Genomic DNA, 27807 nt, shown 5'->3' with positions numbered 1-27807 from the left:
CTGCCCAACGTTAAACACTGTTAGAGAGAAGCAGAGCAGGGTGTGGGAGTAGGCACTCATCCAAGCCCCTTACACAGGCATGCAGATTGTTTTCATTGGAACAACAAGGCTAAATGAATCCTTTTTGAGCTTGTAGCATGAGCTGATGAAAAGAGCATTTCTTAGGACACTCAATGTTTTGTAGTGACCTCCCAGTGAAACAGCTGCTGAGTCTTCCCACCCTATCAGAGTTGGAATCCTTGTACTGTGAATAGTTCCCTTATAACTAACAGATGAGTGCATCTGGAAATAAGGGCGTTCCAGTAGGAGTGTATGAGAATGGTATTAGCTGGGCAAAGCAATTTCAGAACTTTGCCTGTTCAGCTGTGAAAGTGCCTGTGATAAGGAAGTTGAGGGGTTTTTTTGGTTTTTGTTTTTTTTTTAACAAAAAACAAAAAAACCTCCCTGTGATCCTCAAGTATCATCTCATATGTCCACCCCAGTAGTTTTCAAAATAGGGCTCATAACTCATACAAATGTGGTAGTTTATCCTAGTATTAGGAGTTGTGAATTCTGTTGGATTCACAACTAGTTGAACCCACTCCGGGACACAGTTTAGGAACTGTTGTCCCTACAGAGTAGTGGTGCCACTGAATCTGTAAATGAGTGTGTTTGATTCACACAAGTGGTGAAATGATTCACTCAGAGGTGTGTATAGTTCTTGGAGATCTGTAGGTGGGAGTGTTGTATGCGTGTATAAAATAGTATATAGCTGATTGCTTTCGACTTCCCATGAATGTGTGATGTTAGCAGTTTTTTCAGGCTATTTTGCTTCTAGTTTATGAAGGACTTGATCTATTTGAATTCCATCCTCTTTGTTAAAAAGCCTCCCCTGTGTCAGAGCATGGTCCTTTAGAAGAGAATAGGGGGTTTTGAGACTCTCGGTTCCTGCGACTTCAAATTTTTTATCAGGAAGATTACCCCCACACCCCAAGAAGTGACTTCAGTTTGTGGAATGAGCCACAATGATCTTCTCAGGGCTGTGCATCTTCACCAGCACAGCCAAGAAGATAACTGTTGCAAGGGAAGTAGCAACTGTATTCTAAAGACCTTTCAGAGATAGTCTTGAATAGAGGCGTTCAAGCTATATGGGATAAGGAAGGCCTAGATGGGTAGAGTATAGGTGTACCACTGAAAATGGGTAAAGTCTCATAGCCATTTGTAGATATGGGGAGAGGAGGTACTTCTGTATGAAAGCTTTTGAAACAGCTCATGCTTTTCTGAGCTTGCCTCTGCATTCTCAGTTAAAAGATATGATGCCCCTGTTGCTGAACTGAATAAGTATCCAGGAAGACATGTAAATTGGGGAATGCATGAAAACTCTTGGGGGTAAGAATGGAGTGCCCTACCCTGTCAGCACAGAGGCAGTTAAACTCTCCCTTATCCCTAGGCTTGATATCCTTTCAGATTAAGACTTTTTCCTGAAAATGGTTGCAATATAGTGGTGCAAATAGTGTAGATGGCCCAGCCCTCGAGCCTCTTACTGGCACTATAACTGGCCTCAAGCAACATAAGATTTCAAGAAGTGCGCCTCTGGCCTGGCAACCATACCAGGGGCAGAAATTTGTCTTTTGTGCTTCCTGTGTTTGTTTACTGCACGGGACAAGACCTGTACAGTAAATAAATGTACAATTTGTCCTGCCTTTGCTTCTCATGTCAGAGGTGGAGGGAAAGGGGCTTGAGCTCTCTTCAGACCTACAGGTTGACAGCTCAGTGCTCATCAGTTGTACCCAGCCTACTTTCTGTTCCAAGGCCTTCTGACACGGGACTCAAGGCATACTTTGTCACACTGGCCTCAGAGACCCCTTTTACCTACTCAAGGCAAGAATCAACTCTGCTATGTACTAGAACCACAGACCTCAGTAGATTTGCTCCTGAAGCATGAAGTGCCAGCCAATTTTTTCTTCATGCTTGGTACAGACTCCAGACCTGCCCTCCATGGTGAGTCCTTCATCTCAGCATCACAAACCCCCCTTGAACATCTGCTCAGATAAGCATAGAGCACATATCCCTACAAGAATACAGACAGGAAAAAATAGGAAGAGGTGCTAGGCTATGGACATATGAACACTTTACCATTGGGTGAAAGGGAGCAGGTCATTACTGTCTATTGACTACATTTGAGCATAAATGGAAAGTAAAATGTTCTGTTTTTGTTTTGTTTTTTTATAAGTCCCATCTTCTTGTACCATGTGAGGACATAGACAAACTTTCTGAATCATAAAGACTTAAATAATACTGTCACCTCATAACACTTTTCCACAGTTAAATGCTCTTATGAACCAGATGCTGAATTATGGCATCCAATTTGTGTTGTATCCATGTTTGAAATACTGGCCCTTTGGCTGGATTAGCTTTGAATTTGCCTGTGAGCAGTCAATTCTGTTTCTTCCCAATATAGCTCTCCTGCCTAGATGTTTAACTCTTCACTTAAGACCACTGCTAAGACTAATCAAGGCTGTAGTCTGGGGCTGTATACTGTTCAATGACTCTTAACTACTGGTCCAATCTTCATGGAGCAGATATGAATGATTGATATAAAGCATTGGGGCCAACCTCTTTGGCAGGTTTGCTGCACAGCCCTCAAGTGCCACTCCAGTTTCTTTCCCCTGCCCAATCTGATGATTGATTTTCTTTTCCCTGCCCAGTCTGCTCTGCTTTCTACCATATCTGTCGCTGTGCTGCCTGTCTCCTTTGGTCTGCCACATGCCACACACAACTCGCTGATTGGGAGTACCAACGGAGATAACAGCACTGCCCTTCTTACCTCATTGTTGTCTAATCCATTCTGGCTAAACCTAAATTAGTATTTAAAAAACACTGTTACCTCTACTACCTGGTCCAAACTAGCACTAGCTGTTTTGCCTTCGCTTATGGCACTGCCCGGATGCTATTGCTAAAGGGGAGCAATTGTGACAATTTAGAGTAGACAGCCTTTATGTTCTTTCAAAACTATGATTGAATTTAAGTTGAATTCCTGCCCCCATTTTCCTTGCCCTGTTCTCTAAGTCACTTGACCAGAGCCTGACCCCATTTGGTCCAGCTGTGGATGCAGGACTTCAGTGGCAGAAGTTTCCCTGTGTCACTAAGAGGACCAGTGGTGCTGACAGAAGCTTTCTTTGTGCTGCTCTGGGGGCCAGCAGTATTACCTGGAGTTTGCCCCCAACTGTTATGGGGGCCATGGTACATGCTGGAGATTTCTCTGTGCTGCCATGGGGCGAAGCAGCACCAGCAGCTGCGTCCTAGCACCTGCCCATCTGCCTTTGACCCAGGCTTATTTATTTTGGCCCACAGCTTGAAATGGTTGCTGACTGCTGTTCTAAGTAATTATTTGCAGAAGCTTGTGCTTTGTAAAAGTTTAACATCAGCAGTCCAGGTCAGTCATCTTGAGCATAGTTCACAGCTTGCCTTGCTCTCTGAATTTAGGGATGGCTCCAACACTTAACCATTATGTTTGTCATCATGGTATAGTGCCTAAGGGCCCACCGAACTTGGGGCATGCTGTACCAGTACATATTGTACTCTACATCAACCACGAATTGACAGATTAAAATCCATGCATCAGAGCTACAAATGGGGAAGGAGCAGGAAGAAAGGGTGACAGTATCACACTTAATGATCCTCACCATGCTACTGTGATAGTGTAGAAATTCTCACTTCTGAATATTTCGTTACTTTAAAAATATCTTAATGCTTTTCAACACAAGTAAAACACTCATAAAGGATTCGCATGGACCAAGGAGATGCTTTTGTGGGCCAATTTGGATGCCTGAGGCATAATCCTGGAGAAGAATACAAAGCAGGCTTACCCATTGCAACTTGATAGGGAGCAAGTAAAAAAAATAAAGCTATTGCTTTGCAGTTTGAGATTCCAAACATGCACAATGTTAATTTTAACTCAACCATACAAGTCAGATATCAAGACATGGAAGTGAATAGGGGACATATTCTTACTTTCTACTGCTGTTCAAAAAATCAGATTAATCAGTGATGCTCAGTGATTCACAGAGAACAGATGTAAGCCACATGCTGGTGGACTACTCTCATGGTCTTGGTGCAAGCCTAGAGGATCCTCTAACCCCATCATGGATACACAGACATAGGACTTGAGAAATCTTACAATAACATACCTTCTGAGATTGAAAATTATAGCAGCTTTTGTATGTACATGGTTGTGTGTATTGACTTCACTGCTTGAATCTCAGCCACTGAATCAGCCACAGATGTTTAGCAACTTTATTGGTTTTGCTGAAAACAGGGAAACTCCTATTCAAATTGGCTCTAAGTCTGGTTCAGTTGTAAACTGGTTGAAGCCACATCATAAATGAGGCTTTGGCATCAAGAACCTTTTAGGAGATGCAGCTACACTGCCTGTAAGATCAGTTGAAGTGCTGGAGATTTTCCCACCCCACAGATTTTAACTGTTGCAAAATAGGTTTGAGTGGTTTTGGTAAATTTTCCTCAGACTGAACTGAGCCATTGTACCTTGGTCCATTTGTCTTTAAAAAACTAAATCCGAGTGACCCTTGTGAAATAATCCTGTTCTTTTCTCTCTCACGCCTCCCCTTCTCCCCCCACCCCCACACTTGGCTATCCAACTACTGGGGTAACTAGTATGTACCTACATTTTTAGGTTAACTAGAGTTTTTAAAACTTTTTCAGGCTAGAGCAAGGGTGGGCAAAATGGTGGATACAACTGGCAGCTAGACTCTATTTCCCAATAACCCCTGTCCACAATACTGCAGCCAGTTTCAATGGAGACCCCAGGAGTGCCAGAGCCATGACAGCATGGGCACAGGGCCAGGGTTTCCAAGGAGACCAGCCCCAGCAGCTCTGGCAGAGTGTATGGCTGGGCAGGAAGCAGCTCCGGGGCTGGGGCTGGGATCATGCCGTGGTGTCAACGTAGTCTAGAACAGAGGCAGAGCTGTGATCCGCTGCCTGCATTCCCCTGCCTGGGGCGTACGGGTGGCAGATCACAGCTTTGCCGTGGCTCCAGACCATGCTGTCACTGCTGCAAGATCCTAGTCCCAGCCTTGGAGCAGCTTCCTGTCCAGCCGCATGCCCTGCTAGTGCTTTCTGGTCTCCATGGAAACCCTGGCCCTGTGCTGTCACAGCTCTGCTGCTCATGGGTTCTCCATGGAAACTGGCTGCAGTGATGTGGGCAGGGGCTGCTGGGAAATGGAGTCTGCTGTGGCCCCAGTCCGGCCTGCAGTCTGGATATTGCCCATCCCTGGGCTAGAGCAGCTATTATGATGATTTAGTCTGATCTCCTGCACAGTACACACCACCAAACAACTAAATTGATTTCAAGTTCAGAAGCTGTGCTTAAGTTAAGACTCATAGTTTACGAAAAAATTCAAACTTTTATTAAAAATTTCCAGAGTTTGCCACATTACTTACTAAGTTGTTCTGATAGCTAATTATCCTCACATTTTTGTTTCATTTGGATGTTTTTTAGCCTTTTTTTGCAGCCTGAGGTAAGCTCCACTTTTCCAGGTATTGGTTCTTGTTATAGCTTTGTCTAGTAGACTGATGATGAGCCTTATCAATTTCTGATTTGTGTGCGTTACCTCAGCCTCTTCCTTCATGAACTAAATAGATCAAGCTCCTATAGACATTCACTATAAGGTATATTTTCCTATCTCTTATTTATTCTTACAGCTCTTCTCAGAAACTTCTCCAGTTTATCATCCTTGTATCCAGTATTCCATTAGTGGTTGCACCAGAGCTAAATACATAGGTAATACAATGCCCTTTTACTGCCTTGTATAGTCAGCTGTTCACATGGGAAGATGGAACACTTCTTTGAACTGATTCTGTAGCATTATGTAACTAGAGCAAGGCACCAGTGAAGGAGGATTGCCACTTGTGACACCCACCCACCAAAACACACCCCTGCACCACAGACGTTCTCCCAGCACACCAAAACTGCTAGTTATGCTTCTGGATATTGCATGTCCTCTTAGTTTAAAAACACTGGTCTGCTCTGGAGTCAAGGTACACTGATTTCTTATATAAGATTTGGTTGTTGATTTCTTAAGTTCTCTGTATGTCCCATCTTTTCTTATAAATAGAGGATAATGTGAAACATCTGAATTGCACAAATACTGAGGTGCATACAGGTTGATGCATGTTGAAGCAGTCTTTACTGTCAGAGAAGATGCATGGAATTGAGTGTTCCCTGGATTTTTCACTCTTAGGCTTTGGACATGCTTTACATTTGTAGCACTATAACATGTCCTTTTAATGCTACAAAAAGCAAGCATTCATATGTTCACACTGTGGGCAGCACCATAAAAATGTTTTTGTTCCAAACAGGAACTTCTCTATAGTGTTGTGTTTTTAGCATTTTTTTTGTAATGGGTGGACTCTGTAATATTGCTGCTATTTGCTGTGCTTCTGTCCTGGCCCAAGGGGGCCAGGGGACTGAGGAGAGTACACCCATCAGTGTCAGTTTTAACCCTATCACAGTCACTGTTGAATTGGCAGTAGCTTTTGGTTAAGCAGCCAACAGCAGCTGCCAATTTGGCAGTGGCTGTGACTGTTAATATTATAGTTCTGAAGCCGCAGCTAGACATTAAGTGAAGCTGATGAGTCAACTCTGCCCCTTCTGCATACCCAGCATTCAGCTATGGTGAGCCTGTGCTATGGTGATTAAGCTTCTGGAATATTTTTTTTTCTTTGTTTTGCCTTCCCAAACCAAGGTAACATGCATCTTGCTGTATTTTCTTGCATAGCACAAGACCCCAAATAAAATATGGGAGCGACGAATAGCACAAGACAGTCATATTGCAGCATCCCAGTGCTTCAGTTCCAGTGTATAAATCTGCTTTCCTGCTTAAGATGTACACCCGCATTTTGGAAGGCAGATTTTTTTGAAAAACAGTGCATATGGTTTGCAAGAAAATACAGTAACTTTCAAAATCAGGTAGAGTACTAAAATAGGATATAAAACAAAAACTCCCTAAACAATATCCCAATTTATCCTTGCTGGCTAAGTGCCTGCCCAGTTAAGAGGGTCTTACAGCACTTCTAGAGATGTCCAGGCTCAGGCTCTGGCAGGCCTCAAGGGGAAGGGAGTTCCAAAGCTGAGAGGTAACTACCAGGAATGATCTCCCACATTTTTTGCCAGGTAAACATGGCACACTGATCTTATTTGCAGGAGGTTGCTTGTGACTGATTTTGGCATCAAGATTGGGCTTAAAGTAAAAGGCAGTTCAGTCCTAGACCACTAAGGAGCTTATAAATCAAAAACAGCACCTTGATATGTACCTGGAAAGCTATGGGAAGCCACTATGGACTCTGGAGCACTGGTTCTGGTGACTCTCACCTGTCAGAATTCAGGCTGCTGCATGCATTCTGTGCCAGCTGCAGCCTCTAGACAGTCATCAAGAGCAGTCCTACATAGAGTTCTTTGCAATAGTCAAAGTTAATAAAGTTTATGAAGGTTAATATAATATACACTATTTCTCTTGTAAGATTTATCTTGTCAAATGTTATGAAAGGGTCAACATTTTCTGCACATTTTTTTTGTAAATAGTTGGCTGCGCTGTTGGACTTAGCCAGGCTATTATAGGGTAGCAGAAAATGCAAGGTTATAGGAAACTTCTGTATTGTATTTGAGAAATAGCATGTGATCATGTAATTAAAACTCTTGTAATATACATACATACAAGGCCTTTTAAAGAAGCATGTTCTGCCTTAATTTATATTTCTGGCACATCTGTTTAATCATTCAGTGTTAAAGTTCTTACTATCAGTTTTTGGTGGAATAGGTACTATTCCAATATAATAAAGGGCTTAGTCCATCTGTCTGTCTGTAACGCTCTTGAAGCACTCTGATTGGTTAGTGAAGGCAACAGCACGTGGGGGTGAGGCACCCTGGAGGCGGCGGTGACACAGGGTGCTGACCAAAGGGGATGGTGGGGCAGGCTTCCCCCGGGGACGCCCACCCTGCACTGGGCTGGATGGGGGGAGAGCAGGGTTGGCCCTACCCCTGTCCCTAGCCGGAACACTATCACTGCTTTGGGTGGCTGAGAAAGGGTGGGGGTGGGACAAGAAGTGGAGCAGGGAGGCAGGGGGAAATATGTGACCAGATGCTGGCCTGGGCCTGAGGTGAAGGCAAGGAGGGAGGGGCTGGGCCAGTCCAGTGTTTTTGTGGGCAGAAGCAGGGGAGAGATGCCCCTGGAGGGATCCCAACGCTGCTGCTGCTACCACCCCCCCCTCCCCCCCCCCCCCCCCCCCGATGCAACAATGGAGAGAATGCAGGCCATTCAGAAGCAAGCGCCAAACCCACGGGCACCTGCTGAACAGCTTCTTCTGCCAGTGCCACGCCCAGACCCAGGGCAGGGTGGGTGTCCCCAAGGGAGGACAAGGCGGTGGCACTGCTCAGGAGAAAAGCAGGAACCCCCACTGCCGACTCCACCCGAGTCACTCTCGCCCACTTCTGGGGAGCTGCAGCTGCCACTGGGGAAGTTGCTGGTGCTCACCCACAGAGTTACCGGGTGCTGCAGCTGCCTGATCACAGCCTCCTCTTTCAGACCATCTGGCCTGGGCAGACTGGCACCTGGGCCAGCTGCTGCAAGCAGCAGCATGGCTGGGAGCAGCAGCAGCAGGTCCCCTGAGAGGAGCCAGCTGGCCCCTGTGACATCTGAGCCAGCCTGCACCTGGCCATCTGGCAGTATGGTTGCTGCCATAGGGGCCAACTGGCTCCTCCCAGGGGACCTACTGCTGCTCTGAGCCATGCTGAGCCCCACTGCTGCTTCCAGCGACTGGCCTGGCTGCCAGGCTGCCCAGGCCGGGTAGTCTGAAAGAGGCTGTGATCAGGCAGCTGTAGCACCTGGTAACTGTGGGTGAGCACCAGCAGCTTCCCCAGCTGCGGCTCCCTGGAGGTGGGCGAGCGTGACTCAAGTGGAATTGGCAATGGGGACTGAAGGAGGGGGATCCCCACTGTGAGCCAGGCCTCAACCTGGGCATGGCCCCAGCAGGAGAAGAAGTTGCTCAGCAGGTGCCCCCGGGTTCGGCACCTGCATCCAAATGCCCATGGTTCATCCATGTTCGGAACCTTTCAAAGGGCTCTTGTACCTTTGTACAGCTGACCCTTTGAAACATTTCAGAGGTTTTTTAAATGTTTTGAGTGTTAGTGCACCCGTACCTTAAGACTCCAAACTTGCCTTTTCCTTTTCCTATGCTTTTTGGCCCCTTTCCTTTCTTCTTGTCCTTGTGGCTTAACTTCCTGGCAGGCTGAAACTGGCAAAGTGAGGGAAGGAGGCATTCTCTTGCAGTTTGTCTATCATAAGCTACCTTCCTCCCCCAGCACATGCCATGCTACTATTGGAATTTGTATGGAACACACACACACACACACACACACACACACACACACACACACACACACACACACACACACACACACTCTCTCTCTCTCTCTCTCTCTCTCTCTCTCTCTCTCTCTCTCTCTCTCTCTCTCTCTCTCTCTCTCTCTCTCTCACTTTCCCCAGGGTAAATGGCCAGAGCTGGTACAACTAAGTTAAGGAATGGTCTCCAACATGCACATATCTGAATCCTAATTTGGGCCCAAACTGTAGGCTGTTGGGAACAGGATGCTCTCCCCCTCCCTTGAATCAGAAGAGTACCTCAACACCTGTGCACAGTCCATTATCTTGGCTTTTTTCCTTGGGTCCTGGATTTTCTGCACCACTTTATCAGTAGTCAGGAAGATTATTAACTTTGACATCTTAATTTTTTTAATATCTGCCCTGCTCTTTCAATGAGCAAACATTTGTTTTATGCTGTTTTTGAGCCTTGCCAATGCCAGCAAAAATGGGGTCCCTCTCTTCATGAATGATTTCAGTGATTTAACCTGTAGGATGAGAGGGTGTAGCCTGAGTGTCCATCAGTCACACTCAGTACTCTAGCTCTGCTATTGCTCCTCTGTAGAATTCTTGATCCCAGTGCAGCTGTGCTGTTGCATTCAGGGCTATTATCAGTGTAGAAAGGGGTAATGGGCACCTATACACATGCTGGATGTCTGCTCTGTGCTAATTAGCATGTGTCAGCATATTTGATTAATTGAGTCTGATGGAGTGTGTTAATTAATGTGCTCCAGCAGCTTTTGTGTCCTGTCTATTCGGTGTTCCTGCGCTTCAAAATAGTGACAGTTGTGCTTGAACTAAAGCTTGCCGAATGAGCTTTAGTTCAAGCACCCCTGCCACCATTTTGAAGCATGGAACACTGAATACATGTGATGCTGTGGGCTCTTTAATTGGAGAGGCTCTCAGAGGCGCTCTCATTAAAGCGCCCATACCTGCACCCTGGGTCATGTGTATAGATGCCCCTTGTGACTTTGTGTGAAAAGGCTGGGCAAAAGCAGCCTTTCCCTAGGAGAGAGAGGGAATTATCTTTTCAAGGGCACAAGAGTGAGATTAAACCAAAACAAGAGGAAATAGTATGGGGAAAGAAACAAGAAAAGGGTGTCAGGAGACACTGATGGAAGGTCTAGATGAGCACCTCATCAGTAGGCCTCCCTATAGACATTCAGACCATACAGTGGTGGGAGCAAGGAAGTAGCTGACCATTTATAAGACTCAGTTCGCACCTGCAGACACTACTCACTGCTACTGATATTTGCAGAGCTAGTAACTTTAATGTGGCAGGTTTTCATCAAAACTCAGTTGAAGTAGCAGGATCTTAATGTTCCACGTAGAAGATGCAAAGATCAAGTCATTCATGTGTCACAGCTGAGTGCCAGAGGTCTGCGCACCATCCTCCAGTGTGGGGTTTGGATTATTTACAATTAGTAGGGTCATACTATGTAGACACAGAGTGAAAGACCAGAGTAAAATGTGAAACCATAGGCACCTACTTCATTCTCTGAGCACTTTCTACCCTGTACAGTGACTGAGGCAGCCCCCCCATGGAGAAAAGTGGTCAGGTAATTAAGATAGCCTTGGACACTCCCCAAACATGCTTCTTTCTACCATAGGCATAGAAGTTGCACATAAACCTGCACGTAAAATGGCTGAAACTGGTTTGAGATAAACCTAGTTGAATGTAGTATCAAACTTAACTGGTTGAGCTCAAACCAGTTTATGGCACTTCTGTCCAAGACCCCTTCCTGGTTTAAGTTAAACCAGCATCCCCCAGCATGCTGGCATGCTCTGCAGCCCTGGGCTGGGCTGGGCTCGGCTCTCTGCTGCGGTAGAGCTGGGCTAGCTCTGCCCATCTATTCCCTAGCTGGAGCAGAGGCAAGCAGGGGAGCGTGGCCAATCCCCCTAAGGCAAAGGGGGCAGGGAAGAAGTTTATTTCCCCCCCCTTTTTCCTTCCTCCCACCAGCATGGACCTGCCAGGCATTTCTGCTTGCTGTTCCAGCAGCAGGGGCATGCCAGCCCTGGCAGTAGCCCAAAATGAACTGGCCAGGGAGGGGATTTAATTCCCCCCACCCTTGTCCCACTGGCACAGACCTAAGCCGGGGTTTGCCTGGTGTTTCCTCCTTGCTGCTGCAGTGGCAGGGGTGCAGCCAGGCACTGGCTGACATGGCCACCTGAGGCAGAGGTGGCAGGGAGGGGGTTTATTCCCCCTCCCTGCCCCTCTGCCAGATGCCAGAGGCAGGGGAGAAATAACCACCCCCTCTCTGCCCCCTCGCCTAAGGGGGCCATGCTGACCAGGCTCTGGCTGTGTCCCCACCCCTGGAGTGGTGAGGGGACAGGGAACCTGATGTGGACAGCACCCCCTGCTATGGTTTCCTGGAAGCGCAAGCCTCTTCCCAGCAGGGGGGTTGTGCTGTGGAAGTGGAGCAGGGTGGTCAGTGGAATGTGGGAGTGGAGCAGGGTGGTCAGAGCTGCCTTTTCTGGCCTGAGCCACTGCAGACATGTGCCTGCATTTCCTGAGTGAAAAGAGAATGTCTATTCACTTGCAGATTGGTTCAATCTAGGCAGGTTAGACTAACCTGAAAAGATTTAATCAGTTCAGGCTTCGTTTTTTTTAATGTTTATCCCTAGCCCAGGAGTGACTTGCTTTTTCCTCATAACATAATTTAATTCTGTGGTGTGAATGAGTGTGTGTGCAGTCAAAATGTTCAACTATATAAACAAAATATCACAAGGAGTCCTATTTTCTATATTCAATAAATACCAAACTTCTTTTTGTCAAATCAGGATATAGTACTTTGCCTATAACTACCAGAACTTGTATCCACATTTTAACACTAGGAAAAAATCTTAGATCAGTAGGAAACAGGTGTTCCATTGAGATCGGCAAAGAGTAGATTTGAGGCCTTGTTGGTCTCTCCTACTGCGGTGTTTTTTCTGCACACAGTGCAAAGTGATGTCTAATTCCAGTATTATTTAAGCAGCAAGTATAAAAAACGAGACCTGGAAGGTCCCAAGGTCTTGTCTTCTTGCTTTGAATTGCAAATAGAAGAGAATGTCTGCTGATCTAGCTACTAATGCAGGAGTGGTGACTGTCTGTCTTCTGCTTCCTGCAGTCCTTAAAGAGTTTATTTACAGTTTTTTTTCATGGTTCTTGTTAATAGCTACACTCCTCAGACATTGACAGATTTTTCACCTAATTCATACCTGAGGTCCTAAGGTATTATCCAGATTTTACAGATGAGGAATTGGGGCCTAGAAAATTCAAGTGGCTTATTCTAGGTTACAAAGGGAGAGAGAGGAATTAGAAAAGATCTGCTGTCTTAGTCCAGTGCCTTAAACATAAAATTGGTCTTGTTTGTTCTGGGCCTAAATCTTTCTGGGAATTGTAAGAGGAAGAGTTCAGAAGGATGGAGAAGGCAGAGTCCTACCCAGCTTTTCATGCTCATGATCACCAGTGTAATAGCAGTTCCTCCGTGGTGCACCACATATGTACTTAAAGTAGTTCCTAGAGCAGATTCTGTAAAAGGTAGAGAGCTCCAGGAAGTCCAGCCCCATCCCTTTAACTGCTTTTGATCCTCACATACACTTTGGGAAGTTAGGTTTCATTGTAAAGCTACCTTGTCAAGCATTGTATTCTGACTGATTATGAAATATGAATTTGAATTAATATAAATTGCCTGTCAAGGGGTGGGGGGGCCAGGACAGGGCGCTACCACCCCACGCTGCTGCTGCCTCTCAGAAGTGGGTGGGAAGATTGCACACAGTGGTGATGGCGGTCACCACTACCCTGCAGTGCCGTCACTCTGCATCTGGCCCTGCACAGATCCCCACCAGTACTGCGGGGCTGGACCCAGCAGTGGGGTGGTGGCAGCTGGAAGGAGCTACTGCCACCTGGGCTGCTTAGAAAGGCAGCCCAGCTGCAGAGCTGCCGCTGCCCCTGCCCCGCTGTGTGCCCAGGGGGCAGCAGGACACACCATGGCTGGACGGTGTGGAACAGGCGCAGGGTGGGCCAGGTCAGGGCTGTGCACATGGGTTCCTGCTGATCTGCTCCCATTGGGGTGAGTCCAGAGTGGGAATGGGGTTGGGGGCTGCATGCTGTTGGTGGTGGTGGGGACGTGCTGCAGGATGTGTGGGCTCTGGGCTGTTGCAGGGTGGGGGCGGGTGTGGACTGGCTCAGGGGTGCACGTGGGGGGCTCCCATGAACATCCCACCATACCCACAAACCCTCCCCCACACAAAGTCACACACCCCACAAACACTACCCTTCCCTATACCCCTCCACACACCCCCCCACACACACCCCCACACACCTCTGGGAGGAGCCCTGCTTCTTGCTACACACACGTGCGCACACCCCATATGCACCCATACAACCCCTCAAACCCGCTATACCCACCCAACCAAATCCACACATAGCCCCACATCCTCCCCCAAACCACACACACACACATAGCCCCACATCCTCCCCCAAACCACACACACCCCCCCCATACCTCTGACCCCCTCCATACCCCTGCAATATACAGAAGTAAGACTTCTGAGGTATTATACAATCATCTCTACAAACACAACATGCAGACACACGAATCAGGACAATTTTTTTTTTTTAACATAAAATTAAAATATGTTATTGTCAATGTTTGGTTTTTAGTATATAATTTGGGGTTTTTTTCCAGTCCCAAGGTGGCAAACCCCCTGCCCAAAAAGGAGTACTTCTTGGGGCAAGGGGAGGGACTTCCAGTGGCAAAGGTCAAGGGCTAGGAGTGGGACTTCTGGTCCCAAGGTGGCAACCAGTGGCGGGCCAGCAGGGGGGTGCTTCTGTCCTGAGCCACCCACCTCACTGCGCCCCACCAAAAAACAGGCTTTGGATGCCTCCTCAGGGGTGCCAACTTCTGACCAACCCCTTTCCTGGAGCACACCCACAAGCCTGGGATAGCACCGCCACCACCTGGACTCTTGTCTCTGTCTGGCCCCTGTGCCACCCGGGATACACAGGCCCTGTAGACCTTAGGATCTTGGAGTGCTTCTATTAGCCTGAAGCCTAAAAAGTAGCCTCCCTTGGTCAGCCAAGCCAAGGGAGCAAGAAGGCTGTCCCAATCCCTGTCGAGCATGTATAACACAGCTGGCTATAACAGACAGCTTTATTAGGTAGCGAGGGTAGGAATGGGGAGGGGTACAAGTCAAGAGTAGCAAAAGAATAACCCTGAGCAAACAGAGAGGCTTGGTAGCCCTTTGATGTGTGACTCTAGAGCCCTTTGTCTAAGTTAGTGGCTGCAACTCAGAAAAGTTGCTCACACTTCCATCCAGGGGCTGACTGACTGAGCCGCTCTAGAGGCAGCATGGCTTGCTGGCTGTGTCCCCACAACATGGCTCTCCTCCCTCCCCCAAGATGGAGGGACCCTTAAATAACCTTTCTGACCTCATCACTAAGTTCCCACCAGAAGCAGCCCCATTGGCTCCTGCCCCGTACGTCCAAATGACAACACCTTCCCAGGTGAGGGGCCTAGTACCATGACCTGCGAGGGCGGGAAACTTGAGACAAAGGGAGCAGGTTCCCCCTCCCTCAGGCATGTCTCCAGCCCAGGTCGCAGCTCAGTGTGAAATGAAACTGATGGGGGAGGGGCTGCCTGCTCACAGCCATGAGGCAGAGGGGGGAGGGGCTTCCTCCACACCAGGCACCTGTCAAGGGGCGGGGCGGGGCTACCTTTGCAGCCCTTGACAGCTCACCAAAACTCGTTAAGTGGCCCTCCAGGCAAAATAATTGCTCACCCTGTGCTACAGGTTGGGCCAGTGTTGTTCCCTTGCCTTGGTATAGACCAGGTAATTGGGGCCGAGAACAAATAAATCCTGTGGCTTTGCACATGTAATTTGTCCTGATATGTGGGGAAGGGGGAAGCACCCTGGCATGTTTTCAGACCGTCAGCCATGCTCATGACAAACAACTGCAGTGAAAGCAGAGTCCCTATAGCAAGGAATGATTGGCAAAGTGAAATATGCAGTCTGCTGGCTGACATTTCAGAACAAATGCAGGATTTCTCTACGTGAACAAAATGGCTTATGAGAGCGTTATGAAAAATAGCTTTATTCATGCCTCTTGAGACCCAGTGTGCAGAAGTGTGTGTGGTCAAGGCTCAGTGTGAGCTGCAGGGCAGGGTGTGTGTGGGCCCAGAAAGGTGAGGGTGAAAACCAAGTAGGGGTCAGATAGGAAATAAATTGGAAAGAGGAGAAAGTAAGTGCAGTCACCCTTAATTTGATCCTTCACAGCATGTGGAAGTTCCATCTTTGTTTATATGAATATTTGACTCCTTTTCCTACAGAGTTTTAAGGAAAAGCTTTTGTTTAGGATACAGCCTCCATTACCTATGGCTACAAGTTATGCAACAAAACAAGCAAATAAATATATTCAGAAATTAGCAAATAAGATATTTAGAGTCCTTGGATAAAGACATTTCAGGCCAGAGCAAGCCTTTGTCTCTAGTTGACAAAGTCATGCTCTTCTAGGAAATTCAAATCCCTGAATTTTAGGCTAATTTTGAATCTAAAGACTGACTTGTTCTAAGAAATGCATGAAACCTACTGTGCAAACCACAGACTGTAAAGTCCAAGATAACAGGCCTTGTGGAGAGGGACCACTTCAACACAGCTTTTGATACTGTTACATAACATCCTCTTAAAGAAGCTAGAGGAAACTTGTAAGGTGGATACTACTTACTAGAAAACCATACTTGGTGTTTCACTCTCAAACTGGAAAGATGTATCAAGTGGGGCTCCATCGTGGCTTGCCGTGGGTCTGGTATTCAATTATTGTTGTTAATTACTTGTGTTAGGGGTGTCAAACTCATTCAGTTTCATAATGAAACTTCAGTTTCATAGCTCTCCTTTTGACTTAACAGACTATAAAATACTTGTCTTTACTTGAGAGGTATATAGTAGATACTAGGGAGATTTCTTCATGGAGACAAGAGTTCATGTAAGTATTTTCAGCTGCCCAATTATCTGCTTGTCCTAGTTAGGACATATTATTCTGAGGACAGATGTGCACACAAAAAAATCAGCCTGGGTATGTTCTGTTAAGGAGGAGACTTGGAGCTACTATATTCTGGCCAGAATTCTTTAATGCTTTCAAGATAAGTTGTTGAATACCTGTAACTCAAATATTAATTGTGTTAGAATCAGTCTCTTAACTAATTTCTATAACACAACAATACCTTACAGTGTTTGTTTGTTTGTTTATTCAATAGATTTCTGAAGCTGGGAAAGACTCCTTGCCTTCTTGGTTGCATTGGGAAGCAGACAGTAGCACCTTGGAAGGTCTCCCCCTTGATACTGACAAAGGTGTTCATTATATCTCAGTGAATGCAATGCAGCTTGTACCCAATGGAAGTTATGTGCCCCAAAATGCAAATGTCTTTTCCATTGAGGTTCATCCTGAAGACCACAATGAGCCCCAGTCAGTGCGAGTAGCTTCCCAAGACTTGAATGAGGGAATACCGTTTGTATGTGGTGCAGAGGAGCCAGTAACTATCCTGACTGTAATTTTGGATGCTGACTTAACAAAAATGACACCAAAGCAGAGGATTGAACTTCTAAACCGAATGAGAAGCTTCTCAGAGGTGGAACTTCACCACATGAAGTTGGTTCCTGTTGTAAATAATAGACTCTTTGATATGTCAGCTTTCATGGCCGGTCCAGGAAATGCAAAGAAGGTGGTGGAAAATGGGGCCTTACTTTCCTGGAAATTAGGATGCTCTTTGAGCCAAAATAGTGTCCCTAACATCAGCAGTGTTGAAGCTCCAGCTAAGGAAGGGACAATGTCTGCCCATCTTGGCTACCCTGTTGTCGGCTGGCACATCGCTAACAAGAAACCTCATCTCCCCAAAAGGATAAGGCGGCAGATCAATGCTACTCCTACACCTGTCACTGCCATTGGCCCACCCACCACTGCCATCCAGGAACCACCAACCAGAATCATTCCCACCCCCACATCCCCAGCCATTGCACCTCCCACAGAAACAACAGCTCCTCCAGTCAGAGAACCTGTACCATTGCCAAGGAAACCTACAGTTACAATTAGAACAAGAGGACCTATTGTTCAGACACCAACTCTAGCACCAACTCAGCCAACCAGATTAATAGAAACTACCACTGCAGTCACTGGGCAGATTCGTCCAACAATGACCAGTTATGTAGAGCCTACTGCTGTGGTTACACCTCCTACAACCACCAAGAGACCAAGAGTCACCACCCTGAAACCAGCCACCCCTTCAACCACAGATTCCTCTACAGCAACAACACGAAGGCCTACACGAAGACCCAAAACTCCACGACCTACCAAGCCTTCTGGCACAACCAGAACACCAATAACTAAGCTGGAAACCTCCTCCCCACCAACCCGTGTACGCACCACTACTAGTGGGATTCCCCATGTGTGGGAACCAAATGAGCCACCAAAGCTGACAAACCACATTGATAGGGTGGATGCATGGGAAGGCACTTACTTTGAGGTCAAAATACCTTCTGATACTTTCTATGATAAAGAAGATACCACTACAGATAAACTACAATTGACTCTGAAACTGAAGGAGCAGCAAATGATTGAAGAAAACTCTTGGGTCCAATTCAATAGCACTAGTCAGCTGATGTATGGTCTGCCTGATCACAGCCACATAGGGAAGCATGAGTATTTTATGTATGCCACAGACAAAGGTGGCCTCTCTGCTGTGGATGCTTTTGAAATACATGTCCACAAAAAGCCGCATGGGGAAAAGTCTCCAGTTAAATTTAAAGCCAGATTCCATGGAGACCACAATACAGTAGCCAATGACATCAGTAAGAAGATACTATTGGTAAAGAAGCTGGCTTTTGCATTTGGAGACAGGAATAGCAGCACCATTACTTTACAGAACATCACCAAAGGCTCTATCTTAGTGGAATGGACAAACAACACTTTGCCCCTAGAGCCATGTCCAAAGGAGCAGATCAAGGCCATGAGCAAAAAAATCGCTGATGAATCTGGTAGTCCTAGCCCAGCCTTCTCAAATGCCTTAGACCCAGAGTTCAAGCCTATAAACATTTCTGTGGTTGGCTCAGGCAGTTGTAAGTCCTTTCAGTTTATTCCAGTGACTGGCGATGGAAGGATTATCTCTGAGGCAACACCAACTTTGGCAGCAGGGAAGGACCCTGAAAAGAGCAGTGAGGATGATGTGTACTTACACACAGTCATCCCTGCAGTTGTGGTAGCTGCTATCCTGCTTATTGCTGGAATCATTGCTATGATTTGTTATCGCAAGAAGAGAAAAGGTAAGCTAACCATTGAAGACCAAGCTACCTTCATCAAGAAAGGAGTGCCAATCATCTTTGCTGACGAGCTGGATGACTCCAAGCCACCCCCTTCTTCCAGCATGCCCCTGATTCTTCAAGAGGAGAAAGCTCCGCTTCCTCCTCCAGAGTACCCTAACCAGAGTATGCCAGAGACCACACCACTGAATCAGGACACCATAGGAGAATATACACCACTGCGGGATGAAGACCCCAACGCTCCTCCCTATCAGCCCCCCCCGCCATTCACAGCACCCATGGAAGGTAAAGGCTCTCGCCCGAAGAACATGACCCCTTACAGGTCTCCACCTCCATATGTTCCCCCTTAATGAGCAGCAGACTCTGTGCGGAGAAGGGGCCTCTAGTTCCACACCCGTGCTGTCTGTGGGGATGGATGGCCTGTAGATCCATTGCCAGCCAGAAACCAACACTCAGAATCCCAGATCCAGCCAGCTCCTGAGCAGCCCCCCTCCAGATACCTTCACTACACCTGAGTGCTTGTGGAACTTTGAGGACACTTGTTTTATTTTTGCCTAACAGCTTTTATTTTATTTTATTCATAGAAAAATTTCTTCTTGGCTCAAAGGTATTTCTGACAGCAGGCTTCTCAAAGCATACGCGGACTTGAGCAAAGGGGCATGGATGGATGGACGAACATGCAGGCAGCACTGGGGGTGGCACTCTGGGTCTCTGCTGTTTGCCTTTAACACTAACTGTACTGTTTTTTCTATTCACGTGTGTCTAGCTACAGGACATAACATGAAAGGTAGCCTACAAGTAATTAAATTCAAGGGACTTTCTGAACTCCGTTAAGTTTTTACATTTAATCTGCTGTTTACCTAAACTTGTATGTATAGTTTTGGGGACAGGGGAGGGGTAGGGCTTTGCTAAAAATAAGCTCCAGGAGTGTTTCAAATCCAGTTAAAGAATGGATCTAGGGATAGTGGGTTTTTTTTATCAAGGAAATCCTATTTTTACATGTATTATAAAGTACAGTCATTAGTTTAGTCAAACTAACTTTGGGCATCTCTGTGAAGCAGAGAGAAAGTACCCTGCACATTAGGGTGCTGTTGATGGCCTGCTTGTATCCACCTTGCCATGGTACTAGAAAACAGAGCTTGGAGATGAATAGCTCAGCTTAGCTTGGAAAAGAACTAATTTGTTAACAAAGAGCAAAGCTCAGTCATGCTCAGAGGGGTGGCTGCAGCAACAGTGCTTCATCTTCACTGTGGGGGCATGTAGTGGTGTCTGCAAACCATCAGAAGTGGGGTCTGGCAGGAACAGGAGAAGGTTTTTCATTGCATTGACTTCTCCATTTAAACAGCAAGCACTGGTTTTTGAAACACTCCATGAGGTATTTTAGTGAAGATGCAATATTTTTATGTAGTGTGATGCTATATCCTCATTTTAAGACTCCTCCCTGAGCATAGTATTGGAACAGCCTCTCTCCTCCATCCCCTCTGGCTCTTCCAACCACCTATGCTGTGCGCCCCCACCAGTCTCTTCTGCGCACATGGACGCCAGCATAGCTGTCAGGTGGTTGGAAAGAAAAAGCGCCAGAATAGTTCATAGTACAAATCAGTGAATTCTCAAATCTAATTTTTTACTAAATTTTTGATACAGCCTCAAATTGTTTTATTAAAAAATAATTAAAAATGGTAACGCTGACAGCAGTTTGTATGAGCTCAGCTTCTTAGTATCACTGCAATGGGACTGACTGCTTTGCTCACTTTAAGTTCTGTCTCTCATAGTCATTGTTAAGTATTAGAGACGTCTAGGTTTCTTGCCTTTTTAAAATGAACTTCCACCTGTTTCTCCTGCAAGATTGGAGTTGCCCCATAGGCTGCTCCTTTGTTTTTTTCCTTTGGACTAAATCATTTTAAGCATGGATTTTTCTTGACCGTTTGAGAACTATTTTTGGTACATTTAGAGGGAGGAAAAAACCCTTTGCAATAATGTGTCCCTGCCCTGGCCAGGGCTAGGGCTGGGCAGACTCTGGCTGACTTTGCACACCAAGCAGACACTTTAAGCCATATTGACTGTTTTGCAAAGTATGTTTGTGTGCTGACATGGCCTGTTACACACTAATGGATGAATGGTTAAAATGACCTTCAGCTCCTACTTGCTAGGGTGGCTTTTACCATCAAGCCTTTTCTCTGCTTAGAGATCTTGTCAGTTAAAACAAACACCATGTCTAATTTTGTTAGGCCCTCCTTGGCTCCACAGTCTGTTTGCTTCTGCACCTCCAGGTAGAGTGGAGGGTCAGCAATTGGTGGCAGTGCCCATTTGATACAACCTCAGGCAAGTTTTTACTCTTTCTGGCTTTACAGGCATGCAGTTGCAAAATGCCACACAGTACAAATGCCACTCTTCCTTTCCTCCCTCTGTGCAGGAGTGCTAGAGTGGCCAACCTGCGGCATGTGCGCCACAAGTGGCACAGGCAGCCTTTGCATGTGGCGCACATGATCAGGAAAGGGACAGGCAGCTCAGTAGCAGATTAGAACAGGGAGCAGAAAGAAGGACAGGCAGGGAGCACAGGGCAGGGAGCAGAAAGCAGAGCAGCAAGTCAAGCAGGGGAAGGAAATTGGCATGGCACTTGAGGAGGGTTTGGGCCTAATTTGTGGCATGCCTGCCAAAAGGGTTAGCACCCACTGAGCTAGAGCATTGGCTTGTATTTGAGTTGTGCAAGCTTCCCAGGAGAGGTCCAAGGGTCATCTTGTCCTGCTGATCTCTGGGGAAGGGGTGGTAGATTGTCATGCCCTGCTCTGTCACCCAGAATGCTCCGATTGTTTTGTGCTGAGACTAGAGATGTGTCTATGAGAGGGTTACCCCCTTCTCCCCCCCAGTCAGTTGTGCCAGAAGTAGCTGTGTTGAGGTCTGAGCTGACAGGGTTGCATCTCAGATGCCTATCCAGCAGACCTGAAGCTATCTACACACAAAAACCTCGTAAGCCTGAATGCTGCAATTTGGAAAGGCCTTCCAAACAGTGCTGTTGTCCCTAGCAACTGCAACCACTCCAGACTGGCCATGCGCAAGCGCAAACCCTGTCAGGCCTGGGCCTACCTGTCACCATAGAAACTGGAGGCGAAGGGGCAGTGAACAGAATAATAATAATAATGGCATTCTCATCGGCCGCCTTCCCCTTAGCGCCAGTGCTGTTTATTTATGCCACTAGACACTGTAATGTTGAGAGAATCTTGTATTAAAAAGTGTTCACCAACCACTGATGTGTTTTTATTTCCTTATATCATTTTAAAGATGTGTTTTCTGCATTCTGTAAAGAAAGATATCAACTAAATAAACCAGTGTACTTTACTACAAACCAGTGGGCTTGCGAGCACTTCCTCAGCTTCTCTTTGTCCCCACCACTGAGGAGTCGCATCCTGCAACTGAGAATTGATCCCAACAAGAAGTACTAAAGCAAGAGCAGATCTTGATCCTGTCTGCAAGCTTCCTGGGCCCAGCAGGTGTTATCAGTGGCAAAGCAGACTCTCTGGGGAGTGCCTCTCCAGTCCTTTGTGAGAAATCTGAAGATTTGCTCTGTCGTAGGCAGCCTTTGCATGCAACAGAGTTCCAGTGTCCCCTGGTTAGTGTCTAGTGATGCAAGAGCCAAAGCATGAGGTGTGGTGTGTTGGTGACTTCATGTACGTGCTAGCCTCCCCGGTGAGCAGTGAGGTGTATCTGCATCGTGACAGTCAAACAGGCAACAGAGGACAGTTACTGCTCTCTGTGGTTACTGAAGAGAACTCTGTTCTCCCAAAAGCACCTAATGAAAGGGTCTGAGGCTGTGGGGCTTTACCCTGCCCTCACTGACACTGAAATAACCCTCCTGCTGATCCCACTCAGGGTAGACCTCAGCACTTGGCCTTCTGTCTCCACAGAGCAGATTTAGTGTGGGCAGCAAACCATGGCCTGAGAGAACCGCTTTTCTGACTGCATCTGAAGGGAGACAGGAATTCGAGACATCATTTAACTAGGTTTAAATTCCGTTCCAGTTAAACCAGTTTCCGTAAATCTCCATGGAGGCTGGTTTGAATGTTGCACCTGGCAGGGTTTGGCAGTGGCTTGGTTTGCTCCCTGCTGTTCAAGCCATTGAGTTTTACTAATACAGCTGTTCATAGAAAATCAGTGTTACTCACAACTGTTTCAAGTTGTTTTTCACAACACAAAATTTTCCCTACCAGCAGCCAGAAGCTATGCTATGTGACTTGTGTGACCATTTACAGCTAAGCAGATCAATTGCAATTTAAAATGTCAAGCCATAGGAAAATGAAACTTGAGAACACTGGGATCTGCTTGCATGGCTGGCAAAATAGGCAGTATACAAAAAACAAGTGTTGCCAATGATTCACTGAACGCTGGCTAGCCCTGCTCAGCCCCTAGTGTCACTCAGGCCTGCAGAGGGGATGGAGGTGGAGGTCATCCTCCAGGTGTTGGCTGTGCTGAGAAGTTCTCTGAGGCCAGCTGAAGGGTGCTGCAAAGCAGCTAATGGATATCAGGCAGTGCTAATTTTGTCCCTGACACATTGGACGTGCATCCCAGGGTGCTGTTAATGTGACTTCCATTTTCTGTGGACATCGTGTAGCATTCCTGAAACGCAGGTGATGGTATGTCTAAAGCACAGTTTCATGCAGCAACTGGACAATTTTGAGAGGCAAGTTTCAGAGTGGAAGATAGAGAAAATCTACTTGTATTCTAGATAAGTTGAAATAAGCTGCTGCCATTACAACAGCAAAGAATACCTTCTGACTGTGACCTGTCTGCTTTCTAAAATATTGTATTAATTGATTTTAACCTGGCCTGAATGCCAGGCTAGTGAGAAGCACTGCCTAAATGTTTGCATAGCTGCCAGGCAGCTGACTGATGCAGACAGGAAAGCGATGCTCATTCTTGCTATGAAGAACATGCTTTCTTAGAGGTAGGTAACAGGTAGCGCAGCCCAGCTGCTGCCAACTGCATTTAGCAAGTGTGAGCTTGACTTTTCCTGAACCTATCCTTGGGTTGTGGATCCTGCTGTACCCTAAGGCTGCGAATGGGATTGCTCAGCAGAGTGTTAATCCCACTGTGTACAAAGGAAGCATGTGGAGAGAATGAGAAAGTGGTAGCATTAAAAAAAAAAAGGCTATTTGGTATTTTATTTTCAAGGGGCAAGTAAAGTATGAGAGATGGGCCTTCTGTGGGTGTGCTCCAAACCTAGCCCTCCATGCTGTGCCCAGCCATAGCTAAGGAGCAGCTCCTCTATCGCACTTGAGGAATTGGGAGCAGGAGGGAGGGGAGTACCTGGTGTGACAGCTGATAAGACTCCCCAGGCCCACTGCATTTCCTTTCACTACAGAACAGGTATAGTGTGATGCTGGCTGAGCAAGATATCAGTGGGTACGATACCTCCTTTCCTCTGCATTGCACACTATATACTCGTAGGTTCAGCTATGACAGGAGGTGGAGGATTCTATGCAGAGCTCCTCTATTTATGGATTCCTTATGGAAGCATTCATTATGACTGATGAGTGTCAGGTAACTCCCTTCTTGACACCTGCTGCATTTAAATTGAAACTCTTCAGAGTTTTTTGGGGGTATTACTAAACTGCTATTTCATTTAGAGCCTCAGGCACCTAGCCCTGATCCCATTACAAAAGGGTGTGTTTGCTACAAAAAGCAGAAACAAGGCCTTTTTTAGAGTCTGCGGGTAGAGTTAATTTTGTACTTTCAAGTTAATTTTGCTACCGAAGCTCACTCCCTCGCAGTGTTGCCTCTGCCTTCGGTTTTCTAAGATCAGGAACAAGCTGAGAGCTCTACTTTCCCTTATAGCTTTTGGTACAACCTGAGTCCCTCTTTCGTTTCCCAGCTCCTGGCAAAGAGGGTAGCTGCCCTGTGGAATTACTGCTTGGAAATAGCTAGAAGGTGCAGCACAGGGGTATCAAACATAAGGCCTGCAGACTGGATCCAGCCCACAAAGCCCTGCCATCCAGTCCCCAGTGCTACCCCTGGGTCTGAGCTGGGGGCAGGTAATTATTTTGGGCAGAGGGCCGCTTACTGAGTTTCACTGAGCCATCAAGGGCTACATAACAGGCAGTCCAGGGCAGATAAATATTAATTTTCTAAATGTTTTAGGGGCCCCGTGGGCCGGATAAAATGGCCTGGCGGGCTGCATCCAGCCCCCGGGCCACATTTTGCCCACCCCTGGTCTGAGCAGACCCATACAGGGCACGGTGTGGGTCTCTAACCGCATACCCCTACCCAAGTATATTTGATACAGCACACATGGATCCTAGAGCAGCCGAAATGCATGTCACATGTGACAGACTCTGGCCGAGGGGCCTTAGCATGGATCTCAGACTAGCCAGAGCAGCCACTGGATCCAGTATGCTCAGAAAGGAAAAGGGAGGAGAATCTATGGGCCTGATCCAGCTCTCAAACCAGCCCCACACCACTCATCTGGCTCACAGGATAGGTGTAGCAAGAGCGGTGTCTTGGTGGGAATGCCAAGATCCTCTCTGTTAGCAGTTGTCCCTTCAAGGGCTACTGCTGTACTCTGGCTCATCTTTCCCGAATCCTGTCTCTTAATAGCAGGCAGACCCAGTGGCATACTTCCTTGGCTTGGTAGACACTGGAGAAACAGCCTTCCTCATTCTGCAAGGGAAACATCCCTTCTATGAGCTTCCCTGAGTCTGAGTGCTGGAGAAGATTGGGATGGATGCACAGACCAAGCAAAGAGAGTAATCAAAGCTACTTGTGTTTGGCATTAGGGTGAACATGGGTTTGCTCCCTTTGTCTGCAGCTCTTTATTCTGGGGCTTACAAAATATAAAGTCTATTTAATGCAGCCCGTGGGGTGAATCCAGCCCACCAGGCAATACCATCTGGCCCACAGGGCCCCTCTGAAAGCAGAAAGACCATTATCACCAGCCCTGGACCTCGGCTGCCCTTCTGAAAGCCAGCACCTCCATACAGGAGACGTGGGTGCCCACTGGAGCAACAGCTCCGGCTCTGGTTCCTGAGCAACCAACTCCCGCTCCAGCCTGGCCTAACCTTCCCAGCCCCCAGATAGGGGAGACAAGAAACTTCTGCCTTGCAGAGGCTTTTGCCTGGCAACCCTGTGGCTGTTTCCCATCCCTCCCTCCCTGCAAGAGTGGAAATTCAGGTAAGGACCCCACCAGGGCCAGGGACTCCCATTGGTGGAGCACAGGGAGTCGTGCATTGTGGGACTGGGCCAGGCTGGCCCCGCACGCTGCCGCCATGTGTGGTCAGGAACATGGGTAGGATTTTTCATAGGGGCTGGATTGCAAGGGGCTGGAAGGGACCTCGGAAGGTCATCGGGTCCAGCCCCCTGCACCAGTCAGGAAAGACAACTGGGGGTCAGGTGACCCCAGCAACGTGTCTGTCCAGTCTCCTTTTGGAGATTTCCAGGGTAGGTGATTGCACCACCTCTGGAGGGAGCTGATTCTACAGTCTGGACACTCTTAACTGTGAAGAAGTTTTTCCTAATGTTGAGCCTGAAACAGTCTTCCAAGAGTTAGTGGCCATTACTCCTGGTTTTCCCCAAGCCTGCCCTAGTGAACAGTTGTTTGCCAAGCCCTTGATATATTCCCCTGATGTAGCGCTAAGCTGCTACCCGGTCCCCTCTCAGCCTTCTCTTTTCCAGGCTGAAGAGTCCCAGGTCCCTCAGCCTTCCTTCGTATGGCTTGCTGTGAAAGTCTGAGATCATATGGGTGGCCCTTCTCTGGACTCTCTTTAGCTTTACCACATCCTTGTTAAAGCACAGCGCCCAGAACTGAACGCAGTACTCCAGCTCTGGTCTCACCAGTGCCTGGGGAGCTGTGCGCTATGTGGCCCAGCTGGGCTGGCCCCACCGCCTGCCACCACATGCAGCTCTAGGGACCCCCCCACACACATACCCCACACACACCCATACACATGCCCACACCCTCCCCTGCACACACACACCCTCTACACCACACACACCCCTTGCCCTCTATCATACCGATACCCCACCGCACACACGCAGACACTCCCCAACCACACAGTCCCCCAACCACATACACACCACTCCCCTCCAAATACCCCACTACCTTCCCACACAATATACAAAAGTAAGATATAATTCTGAGCTATTATGCAATTGCTTCTATATACACTACACAAACACATAAATCAGGACAAAATATTTAAAAAAATAAAATTAAAATATGTTATAGTAGATGTTTAATTTTTAGTATATGATAATTTTTTTCTGGTTCTAAGATGGCAACCTTCCCCCCACCCCTTCCCTCCCCCACAAACCTCCTCCCTCCCCCACAAAGGAGTACTTCAGGGAGCAAGGGGAGGGACATCCAGTGGCAAAGGTCAGGGGTTAGGGGCAGGACTTCAGGTCCCAAGGTGGAAACCGTGGGGACAGGACATCTGTCAAGGGGCAGGACTACCCTTGCAGCCCTCGACAGCTCACCAAAACTCATTAAGTAGCCCTCCAGTCAAAATAATTGCCCACCCCTGATTTAATGGCAGGACTGCAAATCCAGCGAAAGTAAAAGAGTAGGAGGCACAGAAGAGCCTGTGTGGGCAGTTTTCCTAGAGTAGCAAGGAGCCTCTGGAGTCCTGTCTTAGGGTATTGTTACATGGTCATTTTGGGCAGCTCCTGGAGCTTTTGGCCCTGGGATGTCTGCACATCAACACCTGAAACTGGTTTTAAACACTCATTATGGGCTCAAATTTAGGCTACTCCAGGGCAGGATAATCACTGATCCATGCCACACAGCTTGTGTTGCACTAAGTCTACACCTTAATGTAAACATGCCACCTGCCCACCTCCCCTGCTGGTCCAGATCCAGCCCACTGCCTCCGTCCCATCCCCTGCTATTAGTGACTGCCTGCACTGTCTGTCCCATGGTAATAGGCAAGGAAGGGTTCAACTGCCTGCTTCATTGGGCTGCTGCTGCTGCTCTCTGGGCCAGAAGAACAGCAGCCAGGCAATGTTTCATCCCCCTTAGTCGAGGATGATTGTCTTCCATGAATGTCTTATCTGTGGGTCTGAAAATGGCTGATAAGGCCAATCCAAGATCAAAAGACTGTTACAACTTGGGCAT

General features: G+C 47.2%; 1 protein-coding gene across 3 annotated transcripts in view; it reads left to right on the top strand.

Annotated features, from left to right (window-relative positions):
• Nucleotides 1-22050, top strand: part of DAG1 (dystroglycan 1) — a 124956-nt gene extending 102906 nt beyond the window's left edge. For all 3 annotated transcript variants that reach the window (XM_014597974.3, XM_019497009.2, XM_019497010.2), the window contains one exon: nucleotides 16652-22050. In XM_014597974.3, coding sequence (XP_014453460.1) covers nucleotides 16652-19057 — 2406 coding nt within the window. In that variant the 3' untranslated portion in view covers nucleotides 19058-22050. The remainder of the gene's footprint in view (nucleotides 1-16651) is intronic.
• The last annotated feature ends 5757 nt before the right edge of the window (nucleotides 22051-27807 follow it).

This window comes from Alligator mississippiensis, chromosome 12 (genome assembly GCF_030867095.1).
Source record: "Alligator mississippiensis isolate rAllMis1 chromosome 12, rAllMis1, whole genome shotgun sequence".
In the NCBI taxonomy this organism is placed as follows: domain Eukaryota; kingdom Metazoa; phylum Chordata; order Crocodylia; family Alligatoridae; genus Alligator; species Alligator mississippiensis.
This window is presented reverse-complemented; position numbering and strand designations above follow the sequence as displayed.